Here is a 23939-nt window from a genome sequence, read left to right as displayed (position 1 = left end):
ATGCGAAAATATTTTGGTGCACTGGGAAAGCAGTACTGTAGAAAGGCCATGAGTTTGCAAAAGAGTGGCGCTTTTTTTCCGACGCGTTAAAAAAGCCAGAGCTGATACAAGCTATACTCGCTGTTGGGGTTACGGTGATGAGCTGTCGGAATGCATTGAGCGGATAATTGACAGGGAGACCACTAAGAGTCAGGCTACAGGGGCTGAGCGTCAGCAAAAAAAGCTTGAGCTCCAACAGGAGCAGCAAAAAAGAGCACAGGAGCTTGACAGGAACAAACAGGAACGCGAGGACAGAAAGCAGGAAATCAACGTAAACTCGAGCGAGAAACGCGAGAACAGGAGACCCAGCGAGAAAAACTCCCACAAGAGCAAGAGGCGAGAGAGCGAGCTTCATGTCGATCGAGAAAGACAACTTGAGCCTAAAATGAAGCATCTGGATGTCGACGCATCTCAAACTGAGAGTGAGAGTGACAACAGCGAGCATTCTTAGGTGACTGAGTGACCTGCGTTGCGAATGAGTGACCTAATGCGACCCTACAAGGCAGGACAAGATATTAATATTTTTTGGTCACTTTCAAGCGAATGCTAGAACATAGTGTTTAGCCGAGACACATGGCAGCAAATGCTACTTCCGCATCTGCCGGGTGAGACATCCAACGTCATGGTCCGCCTGCAAAATAGGAGGCCCAGGACTACCAGAAGGTTACGTGTAGCCTCCTGCGTAAATACAGGCTGTCGGCAGAGGCGTTTCGCCAGAAGTTCCGTGAGACGAGAGAGCTAAGTGCCGGTCATGCTCAGAGTTCGCCTATAAGCTGAGGGGTAACATGGAAGAGTGGCTCAAAGTGGCAAAGGCTTTCGGAGAGAACGAAATGGTAGTTGAGTGCTTACTTCTCGAACCATTCTACCGCCGGCTACCGGAAACCGTGGGGCTCTTGCTAATACTGCCGGTTGAGGCTACCGGACGTAATACTGTTGATCGTGCAGCTCAGCTAGCCGACGAGTTCGTCGCTGGTCGAGGTGCGCAGGAGCCAAACAAAGGCAAAAAAGAGTTCACGCAGAGGCCTGATAAGTCAGTGCTTAAAACCAGAACTTCCCAATAAGACGGTGGAGCTAGCAAAGTCACTTTCTCAGACGGTGAAACGGACCGGAAAAACAAGAAGAGCGCAGACGCTGAGGAGCAGCGGAGAAAGAAATCTTTTCAAGCGCGCAAACAAGCTGCGTGTTACCACTGTTGCAAGACAGAGAATTTGGCTGCGAGTTGCAAGAAAGGCAAAGCTCGTCTTTTGCGTAAAAGACCAGAGTGAGAACAGCAGGCAGATTCTGGAGCCCTACGTAGGTTAGCTCATGGTCAACGGTAAAATGTGCCCAATTCTCCGCGACTCCGTTAGTTACCCTTCATATGTAAAGCCGCGTCAGCTACAGGAAAGAGTGTAAGGGTGAAACAAGCCGTAGCAGGGCGGAACGTGCGCATGTCAATTGCTAAAGTCAGCGTCGCAGGTCCGTTTATTGAACTTGTCGCTGGGGTGGCGGTATCCCCACAATTTCTTCCGCAATACAGGTAGCTATTCCCGAACATTTCCGATCAGCTGCAACGGGAAACTGGTAAATTTTCCAAAGACTGCCGCGGGAATCAACTGAGCTCGCTCCCAACGCCCACGTAAGGATACTGTCGCCACCTCTGGGAGGAACGGGGAGACTGAGAGAGAGCAAAGAAAGCGCATTTTCCGACTCTTACGACAGAACGCAGAGTACGCCCACTGAGCGTAAGACCACTACGGAGTGCACAGATGTGTCAGCGTAGGGTTCGGAGTGCTCAGCTTCACGGGAGACCTTGAAAACGGCTCCGGAGCCGAACGCGCAAAGTTCACGAACAAACAACGCTTCACAAGAACGCGTGAACCGTGGTGCTAGCGAAAGGAAGCAACACGAGTCCGTTGACATGAAAGGTGTTTCTCCCGACGCGATTTCTGAACCGAGCGACGCTGTAGTAGACCCGGCAGTCCATAAATTGGACGGTTTCACGGTGCGGCTAAGCGTAACGCTGATTCCACGACTGCGCGAGTCGTCAGCGTTCCACCACAAAATGAGAAATTAGATTTCGAACAACGGCCGACGAAGCTCGTAGCGATTTCGGTGCCACTTGGGGCTTAAACGTCTTCCAAGACCAGGCAGCGCGGGCGTAGTGTAGCCTTAGCAGCCGGAAAAGTGAACAAAGACCTGCTTCGGCGTTTGCTTACCGACCGTGTCGGCAAAAGGGCAAAGGACGATCAGCGAGGCAAAACGTTTGGACACGCATGCAGAAGTTTCATTGCGCGCCTGCCGTGTGGCAGCGCCGTTCGAAGGCTATACACCTGGTCTCAGTCTCAGCGGACCTCGGAGTGGCCGAGAACGAAAGCACTCAACCTGCTCGAGCGGTGGAAATTAGGGCAGTTTTCTTTGCGGGCTCAAGATACGTATCGGAAAAATACCGATGTCCTCTCAACTGGTCGCAGTCGCCTTCAGGGAACGGGCGCATATAAGGTGGGATTTAAAAAGGCGAAAACTCAGGACAATGAGGAGAGCTCAAATTGTGGCTCTCAGCGCGAGAAGTGGCCTGTACTTGTCGTAGCTGTGTGACACTCACGATTGCATTGTTTTTCCTGATGCAGCGTTTGCCCTTTACAATTACATTTCTTTTTGCGTGGGGCATATTCAATCATGCTAAATGTCACCTTTGAAGTTCGTGCGCTTTGCCAAATTATTGTTGGGCAAAAATGCAGCCAGTTTAGCTAGTAATTCCGTATTCTTGTCGCAACTGAATGCCTGTTAGAGCTTTATTGAGGAATTGCATTCGCACTTACCGGCGATGTGGCTGTCCTTCTTGTGTTGGCATTTTGCTTGCCTGAACAACCCAGAAACGATCCTAAGGAGCCACTATTCGTTCAGCGACCGGCCCGGTGAAGCTCCATCCAGGTGTCGTACAGCCCAGGCCTAGATTCGAGCGTCTGCCGAGCAATTTTCTTCGACAGCATACCTTTGGAATACGGTTGAATACCCTTAGCTATGGGGATATCAGACAGCCGGCGGAGAAAGTGTTTGCGCGTCCTGCGAGTTTTGCGGAGTCCCCCGGTGTGTACGAAAGATGCATTCGACAGGACACAATGTTCACGGGAACGGCTGGACTGCGGGCGCCTCGCTGTCGGGTTGATTCCAACATTAGCGGCGGCAAACGTTGCGCGTACGACTTGTTACGGTGGGCAGACGCCGCAGCCGAGGTCTCCCCTCCTTCTTCTCTCAGACATAACGAGCGCTTCTACTACCAACTTCACACGAACAATGGAGAGAGCTTTGTATGTGCCTGTACCATGTTCGCGCCGTGTGGAAAAACAGGAGGAATACTGTTCTGACCGTTTGCGCTTTGGGCATAAATACGTGTGGCCCCGATCGCAGAACCCCCTTCGTTTTGGAGCAGTGAATCAGTGTTGCCATTCTGCTTCAGTCCTGTACCGTAACGTCGCCCGGAAGGGTATAGTTCCTGTCTTGCTTCGGCTCATCTCTCGGTCTGCAGTGATCCAGTTAGGTTGCCTTTGGCTTCTTGTCATCGTCACGAAGGCAGCAATCCCTGCTGGTCGCACTTCACCTCGCTACCTCGCATGACGGAGGCGACGGAGTACGGTTCTGGGCTGCCTTCCCCAATGCAACAACTGCTTGCCAGCGGTCGGATGGCAACTCCGTAACAACAGTTATTCGGGACAATATATGCAATGAACCTGGGCACGCTGCCGTCTGTCCGGCTCATCACGGAGCGCCTGGTGTTTGCATTCTGTTACGTAGAATAAAGCTAACTACAGCTATTGGCAGTTAGAAAGACCATGGACGGGGCTGCGAAGCGCGTCTCCGTGGCGTCGGCTAAAGGCCAGAATACATGGAGCGAATATACGACGAAAAGACGATTAACAACGGCCCGGCAGCGGGCGCCCGACACGCGGTTGCGGAAAAAAAGTCGTGCGCCGCCGATCTAGTTGGGCCATAAAATTTCGCTGGCGGCAAAGCGGCGCCAAGCGGCAAACTGAAGAAACCAATGAGGTCTCCCGGTTTCCCCTCCATGGTGCGCATAGCGCTAACGGTCTGCCGCTTTGGAAGCCGTTCAACGCAAGGGTTTGATAAACGAATGCTTGGTTCGCGCATACTCGGGCTAAAAAACCGATTGTAAAGCAGGGAATGTTAAGGAATATGATGACGTCCATCCGATTCAGACACCTCAAGCCGCAAGCAAAACATGGTCCCATCCCAACAGCCGTGCCTTTTGTTACCGAGTTAGCATGTACGATAGGCTATTGTAGGGTGAATAGAGGCGGTCCGGCTGCGCTACTTGTATTAACAGCAACAAGGGGCCCTTCTGCACGACGAGAAAGGGAGGAAGAGGCGGTACCACTGCGAGAGCCCCTCAAATACAACAAAAAACTCGAAGCAGCGAGCCGTAGGTATTCAGAGACTAGTTTGACATGCCGCTGAGCACGAGGTCGCGGGCTCGATTCCCGGCCGTGGCGTCCGCTTTTCTGATGGAGGCGAAAGGCGAAAAATGCCCGTGTGTACGAGATTTCGGCGCACGTTAAAGATCTCCAGGTGGTCGAAATTAATCCGGAGCCCTCCACTACGGCGCGCCTCATCGCCTGCGTTGCGTCGGCGCGTTAAACCCTACAATCAATGAATCAGTTTGACAGGCCCCATTTTGCATTACTGTGCCATCTGTTGAAGCGGACTAGAAGCCTTTCGGGGAACGTTCGCTTTTTTTCTACAATAGTTAGCGCTTTTGAGAACTAAATACGAATATTTCAGTAGAAGAAACGCCCCAGACTCATGCACAATTGTCAAACGACGTACAACACGACCGGGAAGCTCCTTTACTTGGTCTGTTTACTGAACGCCGCCGTTGATTGTGCATGTAAGTTCAGTTGTTCACACTGAGAGCAACCCAGCGGCGGCATAGGAGCGGGCGCGGGGTCTTCGCTTTATGTAGTTCATCTTGATGAACACACGGTGTCCGGCCGCGGCAGATTTTCGGCCGCGTGAACGTCGTCACGAAGGTTCGCTCCACGTATTCTGGCCTTAACGTATTCCCGCATTTGTATCCTGCTTCCCTCGGGCTCGCTCGCCGTGCTCTTTCTCAGAGCAAAAAAGGCAAAAAAGGCAAAAAAGGCTCAAAATCTGATATAATTGCTCAAGGCGGGATTAAAAAAAACATATTTTAATACCGCTCCTGAAATAACATTGCCGCTGTCGCCGCATTCCTCGCGAAACCGGTCCTATGCGAAGTGCGAAGAGTCAAAGCAATGCGTCAGATTCGGTATCGAGGAATCTTTCCGACAAAGGGAAAAGCCAGCTGCTAATAAGCCACAACAAAAATGCAACACAAAAATAGATTCTACGCCTTCGGGGTTGTCGGCTATGGCAGGAGGCGTTACGATTCACGGTAATCGTATGTAAGGAGGAGGTAAAACTGTTTGTAACAATTCCGAACGCTTGAAATTGCTGTATCTCAGGAGTTTACGTTGACATGGCAAGAGGGTATGCCGACATGCACTATGGGGCACCACAACATCGGTTCAGTTGCAAATAACAGGTGTGTACCGAAGCCCTCTAGTTTTATACGAGGATTCAAACTAGTAAAGGGGATTGTTGAGCAAAATGGTAGCAATTCAGAATGACACCGATACCGCAGTCGGTTGAAGCTCGGAGGCTTCCGGACCGCAGCAGCCACTTTCCTGATCAAGGCGAAGAGCGAACACTTTGGTGGGTTTAAGATTTCTGTGGACGGTAAACATCTTCCGGTGGTCGAAATTGATACGGAGCCATTTATTACGTCGCCCGTCATCGCCTGTGCAGCGTTGACGCTTTAAAACTAAAAAAGAAGCTCGAAGGCTGCGCTTGTATACAGCGCATGGAGCCATAATAAATTCGTCCACAAATTAATCGTGGTCTCGACCTCGTCAGCACGGAGTGTGAAAGTCAGCACGGAGTGTGGAAAGTCGTTGCGGCGAGGGGCTATAGTGGTAGTCCGTTTCAATTCTGCAGGTGTTGTGCCATAACTTTTGCGCCATAACATACAATCGCGCACACGCACATGCTCAAATGCTCGTGCAAGCGAACGCACATGTAAACACACAGGCACACAAACACACAGACACACACACGCACTCACGAATGCCCACACGCGTACCTATCTATACTTATCGAGGTGATTTGAACACTAAACCTCAAGAATAAGGTAGAACGGACGAGTTAGCGAAGGCCTTCTGAGGGATGCCTCTAAGAAACGTGTCCACTCTCTCATCATGTGTTCCAAACTTGTGCAGCATACAGCTTGAAAATATTCAGAGGTGTTAGAAGCTGGCAAAACAACTGAATTACTGCGGCTAACTTTTTAATGTAAAATGCATCAAACCCGGAGACTTCTGTAACAGTCACTGGTGCCCTTCACAAGCGAAGGGTAGCAGACGACTGCGGCACGAGGTCCCAAAAGCTGACGGCAAGAGGCAGGGGGCGCCAATCATACCTGTCACCGCCAATACGTTCCCTGGAGACAACACTTTGCCAATGCAGTACCCAAGAATTCATCAATAAACATATCGGCACGTTCGACCAGCGTCTTGAAGCTGCGTTTCCACGTGCCATGATCTGCCGCACCCATTCTTTGTTGTCGCTGGATAATAGTCGCATTCGTAAATGCGCATCCCGAAGAACGTACATCCAGAGCACAACCGGGAGCGGAGGCGCGCCAGGGCCAACTACCTCATCGAGCAGTACAGCGGTGACCCGAGAACGGAGTACGTGTTGATGCAGCAGACTACCGAAAGGGCAGATACGCAGCGGTTACCATCAATACGAGAACGGGAGAAGTGTCCACGTCAGCGAGTATGCGGTGTGGTAATGCAACCGAAGCAGAGGAGATCGCCATCGCTCTAGCAATGGCCGAGCCGTGGTGTGACACCGTACTAAGCGATTCGCTAGAAGCCGTCCGAAACCTAGCGAGCGGCCGGTTCAGTGACAAGGCAGCCAAGATAATCGAACGAGTGGTTGCGCACGAAGAAATGAGTGGAAGTAAGGTGGACCCCTGCGCACGCGGGTGAATGCTTTCCGAATACACCCACCCACAACGAGACGGCCCACAGGGAGGCGCGCGCTATTACTCACAGCGCTCCCAATGTGGAGAGTCGTCCCGAGTGCGAATGGTGGTCGGAGACAAAGGACCGAGCGAGAGGCTATGGCGAAACACTCAAGAACATGCGGCTTTCGAAACGGGCGTACCCGCCGCCACATCGGTCTCTGGGTCGCGAGGAAGCGGTTTGGCTAAGAAGACTCCAGACGCGTCGGTCACATCACCGGCAGCGTTACATCAGATGTTCCCGGACAAATACCCCGAGGCCCTGTGTGGTCTGTGCAAAAAGGGACCGCCAAACCGGTGGCACGTTATGTGGCACTGTGCCACCGAACCGGACAGTGCCAGTTTCGAGAAGTATCCAGCGAAACATCAAGGAGCCATCGAGTCAGACAGCAAGATAGATCAAAAATGGACCCTCCAGCAGATCTTCACCGCACTTGAAAGGCATAGGCTCCGAAAAGGAGCTAGTGCTCAGTAGGGCTGCAAAAGGAGATGCAACGTTAGGCCGCGTTGAGGCGGAGCCGTAAATCGACCCCCGCCTACTCCAGGATCTTTGTCCATAAAGTCTTTTCAATCCAATCCAAATGCGTACTCGGACTTACCAATCACGGCAGCAAGTAACAAGTGTAACATTTGCAGCACGATGGATACTACCACCTTTTACACGGATGCGTACGGTGTATCAACGGAAAAACTGGTGATCTCGTCACTGTGCCAGTTCTCATCACTGTGATGCCAGTTTTTTGTGTGATTGTATGACTCATTTTCATTTGTGAACCTCCCTATAAAAATGCCATAATGGCGCTGTACGTATTCGTTATAAAAAAAACATTCCGCAAACTACTTCTTCTGCGGCCTTCGCCTCAGTAAAAAATCTTCCTTCACGGGTATTATTCCTCTGCACCTTACTTCACTACACTTATACGTGCCCTAAAGCAGACAAAGGCGTTCTTACGTTATCTGCGAGCTGATGAAAACCCTTAAAGAATGCTGTGGTATGAAAATCTCGTGGTACACTCAACTTGGGCATCAGAAGTATTAACTCCAGCAGCACCTCTCTATCCTTTCCTAAGAGACAGAGCCTCTTAGGGGCTCAGGCTGTCGGCGTCTAATGTTGTCATCGTCACCGTCGCATCATTTAGTCACGGTATTAAAACACCGGGAAACTCGTTTACGCCTCGCGCTGGAACGTAACACGTAATAAAAAAAATTCCCCGCATTTCCCCGAGGGGAAGAATGTGAAAGTGCGAATGCACGAGTTCAATTTGCGCGGTTCGGCAATGTTCGCGAAAGAGAGATCACACACAAACACACAACTACAAAGAAAGAAAGATGCATTTATTCACAGACACCTATTTGTGTTGTCGTTGTACTTGATTGCTAGAGCGGATCTCAGCTTTGAAATTTCGTGTCTGTACTCCTTTAAGCGGGTGCATTAGCCCTTCTCACACCCGATTCCTGGCCAATCCCCCACGTGGGTATGTGCCATGTCAGCGGCCAGGCAGCGCGCGCCCATCTCCCCCCGTTGCCAAGGAAGACGGGGAGATTCCTGGCCAATCCCCCACGTGGGTATGTGCCATGTCAGCGGCCAGGCAGTGCGCGCCCATCTCCCCCCGTTGCCAAGGAAGACGAGGAGCGCGCGCACCCGCAGCTGTTGCTATGCGGACGGTGGCGGACGATTCAGGCTCGCTTAAGAAGTGCATTCGCACTTAAAATACCGGAACACTCTTTTACGTCTCCCGCTGGAACCTTGCGGCCGTAGTTGCGGCTACCTCCGGGGAGCTGTACACGGCCGGCAGCGTCCGGGCGCGGAGTTCGGAACAGGCCGAGGAGCTAGACAAAGCGTTGGCGCTCACGAACTCGAGGTGTTCAACGGTGATCAGCGACTCGCGGTCGGCGATCATGAACTGTGCTACGGACAGAGTGTCCCCCCGTGCGCAGTAAGGGCGTGCGGGGCCCTACAACCACGACAGACGCCGGCGACGCTGAAATGGTTCCCGACACACGTCGGCCCGGTCAGCACAGGGGAGAACCGCAACGAAGGGGCAGACCGAGCTGCGCGCGCGCTCACCATTCGCGGCGCGAGCCCGGACCCCCCGCCGATGGAAACGGAAGACGACGAGGCGACGCCGCTCACCTCGTATAAGGACACTCTGGAGTGGTACAGGGGCAACAGACAGGTGTTCCCGCCGCCCCACCACAAGCTTACGAGGAGGGAAGCGGTGACGGTGCGACAACTACAAACGTGCGCGATGTGGACTCCGGTGATAGCCAAGCCCGTGTGCCCGGACGTGTATCCGAGCGATGTGTGCACGGTGTGTAGGAAGGACCGAGCCACGATGGCTCATATCCTGTGGAACTGTAAAGTGAACGACGGTGCTACAGAGACGTTACCGCCGCACCTAGCGGATGCGGTGGCAAGCAAAGACTACAACGTGCAATACAGGGCCGTCCAGCAAGTGTTGGAGGCTCTCGAGCGTCAGCGGCCGAAAGCACTGTCCCCTCGTGGGCTGGATGCGTGTAGGTAGCTGATGCCGACGGACCGACTGACAACACGTTAGGCAGCGTCAATTTTGCCGGACAATAAAGGTGTTTTATCTCTCTCTCTCTCGTAATGTGTACTAAAAGAACATCGGGACATACGTTTACGCCTCGCGCTAGAACGCTTCGGGCTTGAAAGACGTTAGATGTGTACAACAAAGCTGTATACCCCTCCCGCCGATGGTTTCATTTCTGTTGGAAAAAACAACAAGGCGTCAAAAATACACTTATACACTGGATGCTTCGCCTCTCCCGAAGTTTTACTTTTACGTCAGTGGAGGTGGCCCAGGATTTCGTATCTTTCCTCTGGCTGTTTGCAAGATAGCAAAATAACTACCGTATGGGTAGCGTTCCTGTCTTTCTCATATAGGGGAATCGCCAATATTCCGACGTGAATAATTCGAACTGTGTTACTTGGTCCGGCCAAGCTTATTTTGAAGCTTATGTACAAAAATGCCCTTTCATTCCAACTATGGCGGGCTCCCTCACGGAATTCGAACTACATGCCCCCGAATTCGCGTTTTGGTGCATGCGGTACGGCGCTGTTTCTTCTCCGGAACATATGAAACAACAGGTGGAGAAGCTTAAATCACGTACAAGAACTCAAAACGCTTATGACGGAGGTTTTCGAATATGAGTGTAGTGCTGTGTGGTGCGCTCACAAATGGCGACACCACTTCATAGGCCTGAAACCTCAAACCTTTCGCTGCCAGTGACAACGGAGAGAAGGAGGAAGCTGCAACAGTGCGATCGTACGATGAAATGTCGTGGTCGTGTGAAATGCTGCAGGTGTTTTCTTGAGTTTAGAAAAAACTAACACAACGCCTTCCGCTACCTTCGCTCGTAAGAGCGAAAGGTGCTGGCTGTGGCCTTTAAGTACGAAATTCAGACTGAAATAAAAGATTTCTTTCATGCATGAAGTTGCTGACATGCTCCAGTTCTCTCCATTCTCTGAGTACTGTGCTATTCTTCACTTTCATTTTTTCGAAATTCAATCATTCCAACTGAGATGGCGTCCCAGCAGTTCGAGTTAACGAGGTTTTAATGTACGACCTTCCGTGCTTCCTTATTGTTACCATACATTTCAAGGCACCGCCAATACTTACATGAGACTTCCTTTTATGGCTCCCAGGTGAAGATAGTTAAGTCCATCTTTGATGCTTTTAGTAAAATCCATTTCTTGAAGCTTCATGAGTTCATGTACAATATCAGTGGCCATCATTGCAAAAGCAACATGTAGAGCAGTGTTGCCTTCATCGTCCTGCAGCAAAAGCAATTTAAATCAAAACAGTTCTTTTTTGAGGGCTATTTATTGATACATGAATCAAACTTGTGTGTAGAATTTTTGCCAAGATTACAAGAACACTTATCACACAGAAATACTCTCTGTAGCATATTTATTTGCTTTAGAAATGGTAGCACTGAAAATTGCCAGAGCAGTTTTACGTAAAACTCTCCAATCACAACACGCACACACACACACACACACACACAAATATATATATATATGTATATATATATACAGAAAGATAGATCGGCAGTCTATAACGCCAAAGGTGGCATAGGGGTGTAGTTAGGCTCTTTTTGTTACTACGGTTAATGAAGTTAACATTTTTTTAAATATACGGAAGAAAAAAAGATAGAAAAACACGCGCCCAGAGTGGGGACCGAACCCACGCCTTTCGATTAGATCTTGAATGCCTCACCAATTCGGCTATCTGGGCGACTGTGTTTTCCTTCACTTTCTGGGCTATTTATATTTACTAGAAGTGTACCTGACGCTTGAAGGTGGAAGCCAGCGCCCCTCTGACTACACGGGGAGAAGGGGACCTTCTTTTCAACACCCGGGGCGTGACTTCAACGTCTACAGCCTGTCATGAGCGGGTAACTGGCGGGAAGCCCTCTTATGCTACCTAGGCATCAAGGCTGCCGGAACCGAAACCCTCGCTAGGCTTTCGCAGAATAATATATAGTAAGGAAATGACGGGCTCACTGAGGAAATACAGAAAGATACGTCGGCAGTCTACAACGCCAAAGGTGGCATACGGGTGTGGTTAGGCTCTTTTTGTTAGTACGGTTAATGATGTTAACATTTTTTTTAATATACGGAAGAAAGAAAGAAAGAAAAACACGCGCCCAGATTGGGGACCGAACATACGCCTTTCGATTATATCTCTGATGCCTTACCAATTCGGCTATCTGGGCGACTGTGTGTGTGTGTTCTCCTTCACTTTCGGGGCTATTTATATTTACTAGAAGTGTATCTGACGCTTGAGGGTGGAAGCCAGCGCCACTCTGACTACACGGGGAGAAGGGGACCATCTTTTGGACCCCCGGGGCGTGACTCCAACGTCTACAGCCTGTCACGAGCGGGTAACTGGCGGGAAGCCCTCTTATGCTAACTAGGCATCAAGGCCAGAACAGAGACCCTCGCTAGGCGTTTGCAGAAAAATATATAGTAAGGAAATGACGGGCTCGTTGAGGAAATACAGAAAGATAGGTCGGCACATATTATATATATATATATATATATATATATATATATATATATATATATATATATATATATATATATATATATATATATATATATTTGTATATATATATATATATTTTTTAATGGGGATTGCTTAAAGGGACACTGAAGTGAATTTGTCAAGCTCCCGTTTTTGCTTGCACTGCGTAGACTGGCTCAATTTAGCACACTTTTCATCGTTTATTCGGTTGACAAATGGGTAATTATTTTACAAAGCGCGAAAGAAGAAAAACTACCATGCGCGGTTTGCGGGAGCCGCACCAACTAAAGCTGTGACGTTAGGAGGAGCGGGCACCATGATTGGACGATGCCCAAGGTGAGCAACCAAACAAGTTTCGGTTTCGGTTTCTGTTCTGTAAAACACAACCGTTGGCGTTGTTGGATGGGCATTCTCAATAACTCAGTAATCATCGTACCGCGCTTCTGCCATGTTGTCAGCTGTAAAAAGGCATAAAGATAAGCCTCCTAGGACGGATTGGAATCGTAGCATTCACTAGCCGAAACCTACGCAGTGCATGAACGCCCTCCGCGTACCCGCAGACGCCCAAACGTCATGCGCTTTTCCCCCATATTTGGAGCTTGCCTCCCTCATGCCTGTGTCGTAAAAAGCGTGTTTGCACCAGGCCAAGGGTCTGTTCATTCTGGCCTGTGCCCACTGCCTGCAAGCAGTCGGTGCTTATGGCAACAGCACGCCAACGAGAACTCGCTAGCGCGCCAGTGCCAGCCTGCGCGCGTTTTGTGAACTAGTTCGTGGAGCCATGAACATTGCGGCCCAAAAAAAGGTGAACTCAATACAGAAAACATCGGCGGAAAACGAAAAAGTTAACTTACAAAAAAAGCACGTACCCGCGGGGATTCAAACTCGTGACTTGCAAAATACTTACGGTGGCATACCTAGCAACCCAGATCGCTCGGCCACGGAGCAGGCTCTGCTGGCATTGGTAATATAGGGTATATATTGTACAACCAGTTTACACTTTTCTTTAGTTTTGGCATTTCAAGCAACTTAGGTGACTATTTGTTGTATTGCGCTCGTGCAGTAAGCGTCGCCCGAGTTTCCACAGTAGCTCACGTCTAGCAATTGCATTTCGTAGACGGAAAAGCGTTCGCAGATGCGTAGTCGTGCTGCTGACCGCTGTGCGTGTTCGCCCAGCGCAAAAAAGTGCTTCCCGCACCCTAGTTTTACGCTGTACGGTAAAAATATCAGTTGATTTTATTTCCTTAGTACCTATGTTGACTTCGCTGAGTCTTCTCCCGCCTTCAAGAGGCCTTATATTTTCCTGCTGGCGTACCAGTCAGCGAAGCGTTGCACGTGCGCTTGTGCAGCGCTTGTGTGAAGCGAAGCGACCTTGACTTGGAGCTAGATACAGTGTACAAACTAACCAAGTAAAGAAAGACGCATTCTTCCATTCACAAGCGTGTCCTGGCTTCGTTTCAACTGAGCGAACGAATTTCGACGACCCGTCGGCGGCCGGCGGACGAAACGCTGGGCCGACTGACTCTGTCTGAAGGCCGGGGAGCCGTGCAGTAGCGCAGCCAATTGCCAGCTTATCCCCTCCTGACGTCACACGAAAACGCCGCAGAAAATGGGCGAGCGTAAAGAGAGGAGGACAGCATTTTCGAATTAATATTTCTAATAAATAAAATCGCGTAAACGCGCCCAGGGTGGTCGAAACATGGCCTGGGGACTCCGGACTACAATTTGCGCAAGTAATCCCGCAATGTTTACATATCACTTCAGTGTCCCTTTAGGCGCTCTCGCCGTCCGATCCCTCTTCACTGCTCGTGCGCCATTCAAAATAATCTCTACACGATTGAGTTCGCCGACTTGCCAATGTGCTCACACGACTTTATTCTTGGGTGGGACTTTTTGTCGAACCAAAACGCCGTAATTGACTGCGCCCGCGCCAAAGTCGAATTCTGTTCGCAAAATGACGCTCCGTCTCCAAACGATCCCTCTACTAACGGAGAGAAGCTGGCCGTAGATGAAGACGTGGATATCCTGCCGCAAAGCTCAGTTCTAGTCGCCCTTTCCAGCCGTACTCTGGGGGATGGACCTGTTTTATTTCCGTCATCACACGTTTTCGTCGCTCATAAAGGTTTGCCGCTTCCGTTTGCTGTGCTGACACTCCTATCTGGCCGCACAGCGATGTTTGTTTGCAGCCAGACATCGTCTGGGCTTTTTCAGCTTGCTTTGTGGGAAAGGGTCGGCAATATTGAACCTGTTGAGTCCGCCTTCAGCCTCGACGTTTCCGACAACGCACTTTCACAGCAGCTACATTCGCTGAACGCGATTGACCCCACCGATACGCCCACCTCTGACGACATCTACCAGAAGTCTATCGCTTCCGATTTAGACCCCCCGCCAAGCAAAAACCTTCTGGATTTTCTTAGGAATTTTTAGTCTTCTTTTGACTACAAGCAATCTCCTTTGGGCAGAACATCCACGGTCACCCATCACATTGACACAGGTACCCACATGCCGTTGCGACAGTTCCCTATAAGGTGTCGGCCTCGGAAGGTGGTGTGATTAGTGAGCATGTTGATGATATGCTCCGACGTCGCGTCATCCGACCTTTTCAAAGCCCCTCGTCGTCGCCTGTGGTGCTAGTAACAAAAAAGATGGGTCCCTCCGATTCTGTGTTGACTATCGCCGCCTTAACAAGATCACCCGAAAAGACGTTTATCCCCTGCCTCGAATAGTTGATGCCCTTGATTGTTTGCACGGTGCTGAATAATTCTCCAGCCTTGATTTGCGCTCCGGTTTTTGGCAGGTCCCGGTTGCTGAGTCTGATCGACCAAAAACAGCTTTTGTCACGCCGGACGGCCTATATAAGTTTAATTTAATGCCGTTTGGCCTATGCAACGCGCCCGCCACATTCGAAAGAATTCTGGATAACATCTCGCGTGGTTTCAAATAGCGGACATGTCTCTGTTACCTAGACGATATCTTCGAGTTTTCTTCGGATTTCCAGACTCACCGGACTCGTCTGGACCAAATATTGACATGCCTAACTGCTGCAGGGCTTCAACTGAACCTTAAAAAGACTCGCTTTGGTGCTCGCACATTGACTATTCTCGACCATGTCGTGTTAAAGCATGGCATCCTACCAGATCACGAAAAGCTCCGTGCTGCCGCCGACTTTCTCAAACGACGTCAATGAAAGCCGTCCGCGGGTTCATTGGGTTGTGCTCGTACTTTCGGCGCTTTGTACGAAATTTCGCGTGGATCATTGCGCCACTGACCAAGCTCCTCGGTGGTGACAATGACCTGTCCTCGTGGCCCAAGGAGTGCGATCAACCGTTCACAACCTTGCGGCGGCTGTTGATTTCGCCACCCATACTGCGGCACTACGATCCGAACGCCCCTACTGAAGTCCATACTGATGCCAGCGGCGAAGGACTCGGTGCGGTGCTCGCTAAACGCAAGCCCAACTACGATGAGTACGCGTCACGTAGGCGTCACGAACAAAACTATTCGGTTACCAAGAAAGAATGTCTTGCCATCGTCTGAGCGCTTTCGAAATTTTGACCATATCTCTACGGCCACCCTTTTGGCGTTGTAACCGACCATCACTCGCTGTGCTGGCTGTCGTCGCTCAAAGACCCTATGGGACGTCTATCTCGTTGGGCGCTCCCCGTGCAGGAGTACGATATTGGGGTTGTTTATAGATCCGGCCGCAAGCACTTTGATGCGAATGCACTGTCTCGCTATCCGCTGCCTGGTAACCCGGAACGTCTTGCGGGAACCGATACGATCATAGCGTCATTGACCTGTACCGACATAGCTTCCCGGCAGCGCAGTGATCCATGGATTGCGAAGATAATCGAGTTCCTCTCCACTACACTGACTCCTACGTGGCCCAGGGCTCTTCGACGCCAAGCCGCCCACTTCGCCATACGGGATGACCACCTTCTCTATCGACGCAATTATATGCCCGACGGTCGGAAGTGGCTTCTTGTGATTCCGAGCAGTTTACGTGCGGATGTATGCGCTGCTTACCACGCTGATCCCCAAACCGCTCAAGCTGGACTTCTTAAAACGTACACTCGCTTCCGCCAAAGATACTATTGACGTGGAGTGTACAGCTTCGTGCGGAAATACATTCGTGCTTGCACTGACTGTCAGCGCCGCAAGACGCCTGCACCGTAATCAGCCGGCCCTCTGCAGTCTGTCATGTCCTCTTCGTCCTTACGATCGGGTTGGCATCGTCCTGTACGGCCCCTTGCCATGCACTCCTTTCGGCAACCGATGGATTATTGTTGCGGTCGACTACCTAACCCACTTCGCCGAAACCGCAGCGCTGCCAGCCGCTACGGCGCGTGATGTTGCTGGTTTCGTCTTGCGCTCCCTTGTCTTCCGGCTAGGTGCACCCCGCGAATTACTCAGCGACAGAGGCCGCGTATTCCCCTCTGAGGTTGTTGAATCCCTCATCGCTGAAAGCAGAATTGTTCACCGCACTACGTACGCATAACACCCACAGACGAACGGCCTGACCGAGAGATTCAACCGCACACTCAGAGAACACTCACCATGTACGTCGCTCGTGATCATTTAAATTGGGATGTGGTGCTACATTTTGTAACGTTTGCTTACAACACCGCCGCACAGACCACTACTAGCTTTTCACCATTTTTTATCCTCTATGGACGGGAGCCGTCTTGCAAGATGGATACAACACTGCCGTACCGCCCCGATTCTTCTGAGTGCCACCCTATTTCTGACATAACCCAACAAGCCGAAGAGTGCCGCCAACTCTCCCGCTCACTGACAACAAATGACTAGGGTCACCAGAAGCATCTTCAGGACAACGACCATGCCTCATCTTCCTTTCGTGCTGGCGACCTCAAGTGGCTGTGGGTCCCCGCTACAACACCGGGTCTATCCTCCAAACTGCTTGCGAAATATCATGGCCACCACCGCGTCCTCAAGTGTACTTCCCCTGTGAACTACACAGTAGAACCACTGAAGCCCTACTACGACCCCGCAGTCGTTTCATCGCCGTAAGTCTCCAGGATGGCTCATGCTTCAATGAGGGCAATTGTAATGGAGATTGCTTGAAGTGCTATCGTCGTCCAATCCCTCTTCACCAGCCGGTCAATCCCCTAATGAGCATGTAGCACGGATCAACGGCTGTCATCACCGGTGCGTGATCGCACGGCACGAGTCGAATCCTCTGGCTGGTTCACCTTGGACGGTTTTGCTTCTTCATTCCTTTCCAGCGGACTCTATCTTCCTTCCAATAAACCTCTGGTGCAATTCATATAATATATCTATATATATATATATATATATATATATATATATATATATATATATATATATATATATATATATATATATATATATATATATATATATATATATATATATATATATATATAAATATATATATATATATATATATTGATAAATCTAGAGGAAGATAAACTCACAAAGCGCGCAGAAATAGTATAAGTAAAGAGTCGGATACACAGCAAGAACAATAACAACCAAGGTTTACTTACGTAGCGGCAACGGGACGTGCCTTCATCAGAGTAAAGTTACCTGATTTTGCTGTCGCAAACATTTCGAACACATTTCTTATATAGGTTTGCAGAAAACTGTGAGAAGGAGCGGAAAATGTTTCGGAAATATAGAGTGTGCATACAGTCGGGCTACGCCTACGATACAACAACAAACCAAACAAAAAAAAGGGGGGGGGGAGCGAGAGAGAGAAAAAGGGGGTCGTGTTAACAATGTAGCGTTCAAGGTGCAACCATGACGGGTGCCACCTTGAACGCTGCATTGACGGGTGCCATGACGGGTGCCATGACGGGTGCCATGAAGGGTGCCGCGCGGGCTGCAAGTTCAGACAATGCGGGAAACCGGACAACCGCGGTTTAAAAAGAAAGGGAAGAGTATACAGTAAGGTATTCAGTGGCTGGGGAGACTGGTTGGGGCAGAAGCGAAGAAGGGTGTGCCCCCCGCGGATGAAGAGAATAGATAGGGGGCACAAAAGAGCATTTCCGAGAAGCTAGCAACTGAACAGGAAATGTGTAGGGTCACAAAAGGTTAAACATGGATAGATCACAAAGAGTTAAAATTCTTAAGTGGTGGTGGGAACGAGGCCTCCTTCCCCAGGACAAATAGCATTGTTGAGCCGCATTAGGCTAATAAAGCTGCTGTATTAGGAGAGTTTCTGCGAATTCTGATGGGAAACTCGAGGGTAGGAATAATGAATGTTGGACCTCTGGGTCCTCCAGCTGCGGCGCGATGCTCAGGAAGGGGAGCGACACGTCGTGATCCGATGAGGCTTTTAATGGAACTAGAAGAAGAAGTGGAGCGAGCCGACGCAGCCACGAGAGCATGCGGCAGCTCGTGAAGAGCATGATGAAAATGATGATGATCAGCGTCGTCTGCTGGAAGGGGTGAAGACGAGGAAGTCACAACAGTCTCCCCCGCCGACAGATGACGCTAGGTGGCTTCCAAAGGGTGGAGTAGCTGTATGGATCTCTTCACTGTGGTGTCGCTGGGCAAACGTTGAGTACACCCTAACGATGCACATTGCATCTCCCGATGAGTTTTTGCTCAACGACAGAGCTATGTCGGGTGCTGTCTTCCAACGAATAGCACTGTGTTGTCTCGTTCCCTAAGTTTGGTCGGATGTGCAGCAGCTGGCAACAGTTCCGTAACGTCCAAACAACGTTTTCTTCGCCATCGGTGTTTCCACTGCCTAACCACTCGATCCTTGAAGTCACTCGCTCGATGAAGGTAGGAGTCATAACGGTTTCTGAGGCATGGGAACCTGCTGAGCAGGGTGAACTTTGTTTGCAAGTCTCCATCCTTCGGTGGAGGGAAGTTTTTGCATTCTTTTCTTTTCCTCACTAAACGTCCCGGCATTTTAGTTTCTTCTCCTGTGTTCATTGTCTGCCACCCGTAAATTTGTACTCGACGTTTCACTTTCGGCTCCGTATAAAACCTTCTGTCTCGAGCTTTCACCTTTTTTTCTGCACGTTTTCTCCACTGGGATGAGGTTGGAGAAACTCGTTCACGCAGATTTACAGTAGGCTTTGACGCCTCGATGGTGCATTGGTGCTCCACGATGACTTGACCGATGTCCCGTTTCTTGAACGAAGAGGTGTCCAGCTGCTTGTTGCACCGAGGCCTCAGCACTTTTAGGGTTCCGGGATGCGAGCAGAGGGGTTTTTCCGGCGGAGAGATTCCTTGTTCTAGGGGGGCGTCTACAACCGGGTCATTACTGGCCGATTCACAAAAGTTCGTGGAAGCTTCTTGGACGATCTCTGTTTCCTTGTTCTCCATCGTTTCTTGATTAATGTTGGCTCCTATGAGCGAATCGTTCGTACCCATCAAGTATTGCGGTGGTCGGTGTGCCAGTGGGTAGTGATTTTCGGCGAGTTGAAAGTGGTGCTTCAAGGTAGCCGTCAAGAGGACAGGACTAGAAGTAGCTCCAAAAGGCGTCCTAGTCATTTTCCACGAGCCTCAGTAGGGTAGTGGATGGTCTGGTTGTGGAGATGTCCACTTGTTGGGCACTGACTTATCCAGCGCCAAGTCGCATGCTCTCGTGGCTGCGTCGGCTCGCTCCACTTCTTCTTCTAGTTCCATTAAAAGCCTCATCGGATCACGACGTGTCGCTCCCCTTCCTGAGCATCGCGCCGCAGCTGGAGGACCCAGAGGTCCAACAATGAACATACTTATAAAAATTATGAAGCCGCTAATTTTAATCAAGGGATAAGCACGTTAGTTTTCCGTAACTTTCATTAATTATAAGTGTGGCTGACCCAAACTTATAAATGAGATAAGATTCCCGAACCTCGCGGTCGTGGTGCGTTTTGAAGGCGGATTCTAAAATCGTTGCTTTGAGATGTTCAAATGCATGCCCGGGACTGTTCACATGTCTTGACAGGGGCAAATAAGGGCAGCTTTTTTATGAGAGCGGTGATTATTGAACCGTATTCGGAAGGGCGTTTCAGTTTGGCCGATATATTGTTGCCTACAAACAGGGCACTCTAGAAGATATACGACATTAGCGGAGTCACACTTAATGTTACCTTTTATATTTACGTAGTAGTCTGAAGCCGTGCTGGTGGCGCGCTGTGTAGTGGTCATGGGTGGGCATACTTTACATCGGGGTTTATTGCAGGGCATACAGCCAGTAGTTGCCGGTCGGTTGATACGAGAGTTAGTAAGAAAGTCACCTAAATTCTTCTTACGCCGGTAGACAACGCGTGGTGGTTCGGGGAATATGCTTTTTAAGCGGTCACTTTGCATTAGGATATTGTGATGTTTTTTTAGCACGGCTGACACTCTTGGACCGGAGGATGAGTAGCTTAAAACTAAGTTAGTTTGCGGGTTCCCGTTCGGGGCTTTTTTCTTGCAGATTTCGTTACGGTCTAATTGGTTGGCTTGCACAATAGCGTCGTCGATAACTTTTTCCGGGTATTTTTTATTCAGGAGGGCGGTCTTGAGTTCTCGACAGTTTGAGTCAAAGTCGGCTTGGTTTAAGCAAATTCTCCGAAATCGGTGGGCTTGGCTGTAAGGTATTGCTGTCTCGCAGTGTCTGATATGGCTACTTCGGAAGTGCAAATACTGCCGCGTGTCTGTCGGTTTTCTATACAGTTTAGTTTGAAGCCGACCTTGGAAGGTAGTAACGGTGACGTCCAGAAAGTTTACACTGTGTTCCGAATAGGAATGAGCAAGGGAAATACTAGGATGGGCTAGGTTAAATGCCTCAATGAAGGTGAGGAGCTCCGCCTCACCGTGTTGCCAGATCATGAATAGGGCAGCCGTCACCCAGAAGACACGTCGCAGAGGCAGTGGAACAGCGCGTTTATTCTGAGCGGCAACCCAGAACTCCAGCCCCAGGAATGATGATGAGGATGGGTATGAAGAATAGATGAGGTATGGCATGATGATGATAATTGTCCTGGGAAGCAGACGAAGTATACGATCAATTGACCACGACAGTACAAGGGCCCTTATCCATGTCTCCTTGAAGTGGGCAATAGCGCAACGGACAGATTGGTCCTCACACTTTCCCCCTCGTCGCGGAAGCGACCGCCTGGGAGCAGTTTATGGAGTGCGAGGTGTGAACGGTTTCAGCCGGGACACATGCACGATCTCTGTGCCCCTGTAGCGGCGGTTCGAAGGAGGAGAACAAGGCGGGATGCGATAATTGACGGGGGAGGTTTCTTCCAGGATGGTGTAGCGGCGGTCCGAAGGAGGAGAACAAGGCGCGATGCGATAATTGACGGGGGAGGTTTCTTCCAGGATGGTGTAGGAACCAAGAAATCGATGAAGGAATTTCTCACATAATCCTGGCTTGCGAATTGGCGTCCAAAGCAGTACCTTGTCACCAGGGCGGAACTGTACAGCACGATGCGTTGCGTCATATCGAAGTTTCCGGTCGTTTTGGCAGGCTTCCGTGTGCAGGCGAGCAAGGCGACGGCAATGGGCAAGGCGTGAGACAAACTGCTCGGATAAGGGGCTTGATGTAGACACGGGAGCAGTAAAGAAGGTGGTATCATCCCCCACGGAACCAATGGCCGCAGCGAGAGCAGCAGAAATAGGAGCCCAACAGTGACGAGCCGCGTGGCGAGCCGTGAGAGGCGGAGGAGCAAGACGCGCGATGGCGTGACGTCACCTTGCGCCTCCATTGTAGCTGGCGGCAGCGCTAACCGAGCCGCCGCTGCCGTTGCCGGCGCGCGACAAAGGTCAAAGTCGACTACAAGAAGCAAGAGCCGATCCCGCTCGCAGCACGGCAACAGAAATCCCACCGCCACCTCAGCCACGAGCGAGATACAACAACTACGAAAGATGGTGCGTGAACAACAAGAAGTGATCGCCAAGCTATCGAAGCAACTGGAGGAGCTCCTGATCTCGGGACCAAGAGAAAAGAAGACAGCAGCAGCAGCAAAGACCACGACCGGCCCACCCTCCCCCGAGCTGGGCAAAATGTCGCGGCCCCAATCCCAGACGCCGCAGCAATCACAACAGCAGCAGCAACAGCAACGGCTAACCCAAGCCAATCAAGTGAAGCCAAAAGAGAGCAACCAACAACAACGGCAGCAACGGCAACCACAACCCTAACAGAAACAGAAACAGGGCAAGCAGGGCTCTCCGACTCCCTCGAAGCGAAGAGCGAAGGAAGCCGCGGAACCACAAGAAGAAGAAGCACAAGAAGCGCCGGACATGGAAGAGGAAGATGGCGACGAGTCTACCATCTCGTCCATCTCCAAGCAAGAGGCGAGTGAAGCGAGGGCCCCTGGCTACGCGGGCTTGAATATCCGCCTCCGGCAAATTACAAACAGACTAAACAGGTGGGAGAAACGCTGGGAGGAGCTCGAGAAAAGGCTCGGGGACAGGCTTACCAGGCAGTTCGCCGACAGGCTGGACAAACAGTTCGCCGACCTGAGCAGACAAATCGAGCAAAGTATGAACTCTGAGAACATGAAGGCCTTCATCCTGGGGGTCGTCGGTAGCCACTTCAACACCGGAACCATACAGCCAATACCACTAACATGCCAAGTAACAACCGCACCGATACAAGCTTGAGGATTTGGCACTGGAACGCCAACGGCTTCCGGTGCCGAAGAGCAGTATTACAACAACACCTGCGGGGCCTTGGTGAATGGGACCTCCCCGACATCATGATGGTCCAGGAAACGCACGCAGAAGACAACAACGCGATGTCCCTGCCTGGCTACCGTGCGCACGCCAGCCCACCCAGCGCCCGCACCTGCGGGAAAGGGGCGGCGCAGGGTGTGTGCACATTCGTCCGCAAGGGAATCACGTTCATCAAACACGAACACTTCCTCGGCCGCAAGGGCAGCTCCATCGAGCACTGCGCGACAGAGGTGGCGATCTCGACCAGCAAGAAACAGAAGAAAGACACTCTACTCTTGGTAAACATCTACAGTAATCCGAAACATCGCCAACAAAAGTTCAAGTCACTACTACACAAGGCGCGCAACACGGCTCCTCATCAAGAAAGCGTAATTGTCGTCTGCGGGGACTTCAATGCCCAACACAAAAAGCTTGGCTACACGATCACGTCGGCCAAGGGCAGAAGCCTACTAGAAGACGCAGCCGAAGCCGGGTACGTCCTCCTCACGGACCCGTCCAGCCCGACCCGCATCGGCACGTCCACGGCCAGGGACACCAACCCGGACCTCTCGTTCGTGTATCTGCCGGACGGTAGAACCGCGCACTGGAGGAACACGGGTCAGAACATGGGCAGCGACCACAACATCATCGAGGTCAAGATACCGATCGGAACCAGCGGGAGCGGGGGCGGAATCGGACGTCGACAACAAATCAAGCACAAACTAACAGACTGGCACCAGTTTCGGGACGCGGACCTGGGCGAAGTCGAAGGCGACGAAATAGAGAAGTGGACCGAGTGGCTCATCACGGCCGTCTCGCAGGCGACTACGGAGGTTGATACGGACGAAGAGATCTCCCGAATAGATCCTCGCCTTGCGCACATGCTCGAGGCGAGACGGGCCCTGCAAAAACGGTGGAAACGGCAGCGGCACAATCGAAACTTCAGAAAGAGGATCGCCGCGCTTGGCCGCGAGTTTGAAAAATACAGTAGACAGCTGTGCACTCAGCAGTGGCACGCAATCTGTAACGAAGCCGACGGGGAACTCCACAAAGGCCGTACGTGGAAGTTGCTCCGGCACTTGATGGACGAGATCAAAAGCAAGGATTATCAGCAC

At 50.8% G+C, this 23939-nt stretch overlaps 1 protein-coding gene across 6 annotated transcripts in view; it reads right to left on the bottom strand.

The window, feature by feature from the left end:
* LOC144147095 (uncharacterized) overlaps positions 1–23939 on the bottom strand; it is a 364907-nt gene that overhangs the window by 86600 nt on the left and 254368 nt on the right. For all 6 annotated transcript variants that reach the window (XR_013317818.1, XM_077679149.1, XM_077679147.1 and 3 more), the window contains one exon: positions 10789–10943. Coding sequence is in view for 5 of the 6 variants with exons in the window: in XM_077679149.1 (XP_077535275.1) it covers positions 10789–10943 (155 nt within the window). In the remaining variant the exon portion in view is untranslated. The remainder of the gene's footprint in view (positions 1–10788; positions 10944–23939) is intronic.

This window comes from Haemaphysalis longicornis, unplaced genomic scaffold (genome assembly GCF_048455015.1).
Source record: "Haemaphysalis longicornis isolate Haplotype H1 unplaced genomic scaffold, Haemaphysalis longicornis Haplotype H1 scaffold_7, whole genome shotgun sequence".
In the NCBI taxonomy this organism is placed as follows: Eukaryota; Metazoa; Arthropoda; class Arachnida; order Ixodida; family Ixodidae; genus Haemaphysalis; species Haemaphysalis longicornis.
This window is presented reverse-complemented; position numbering and strand designations above follow the sequence as displayed.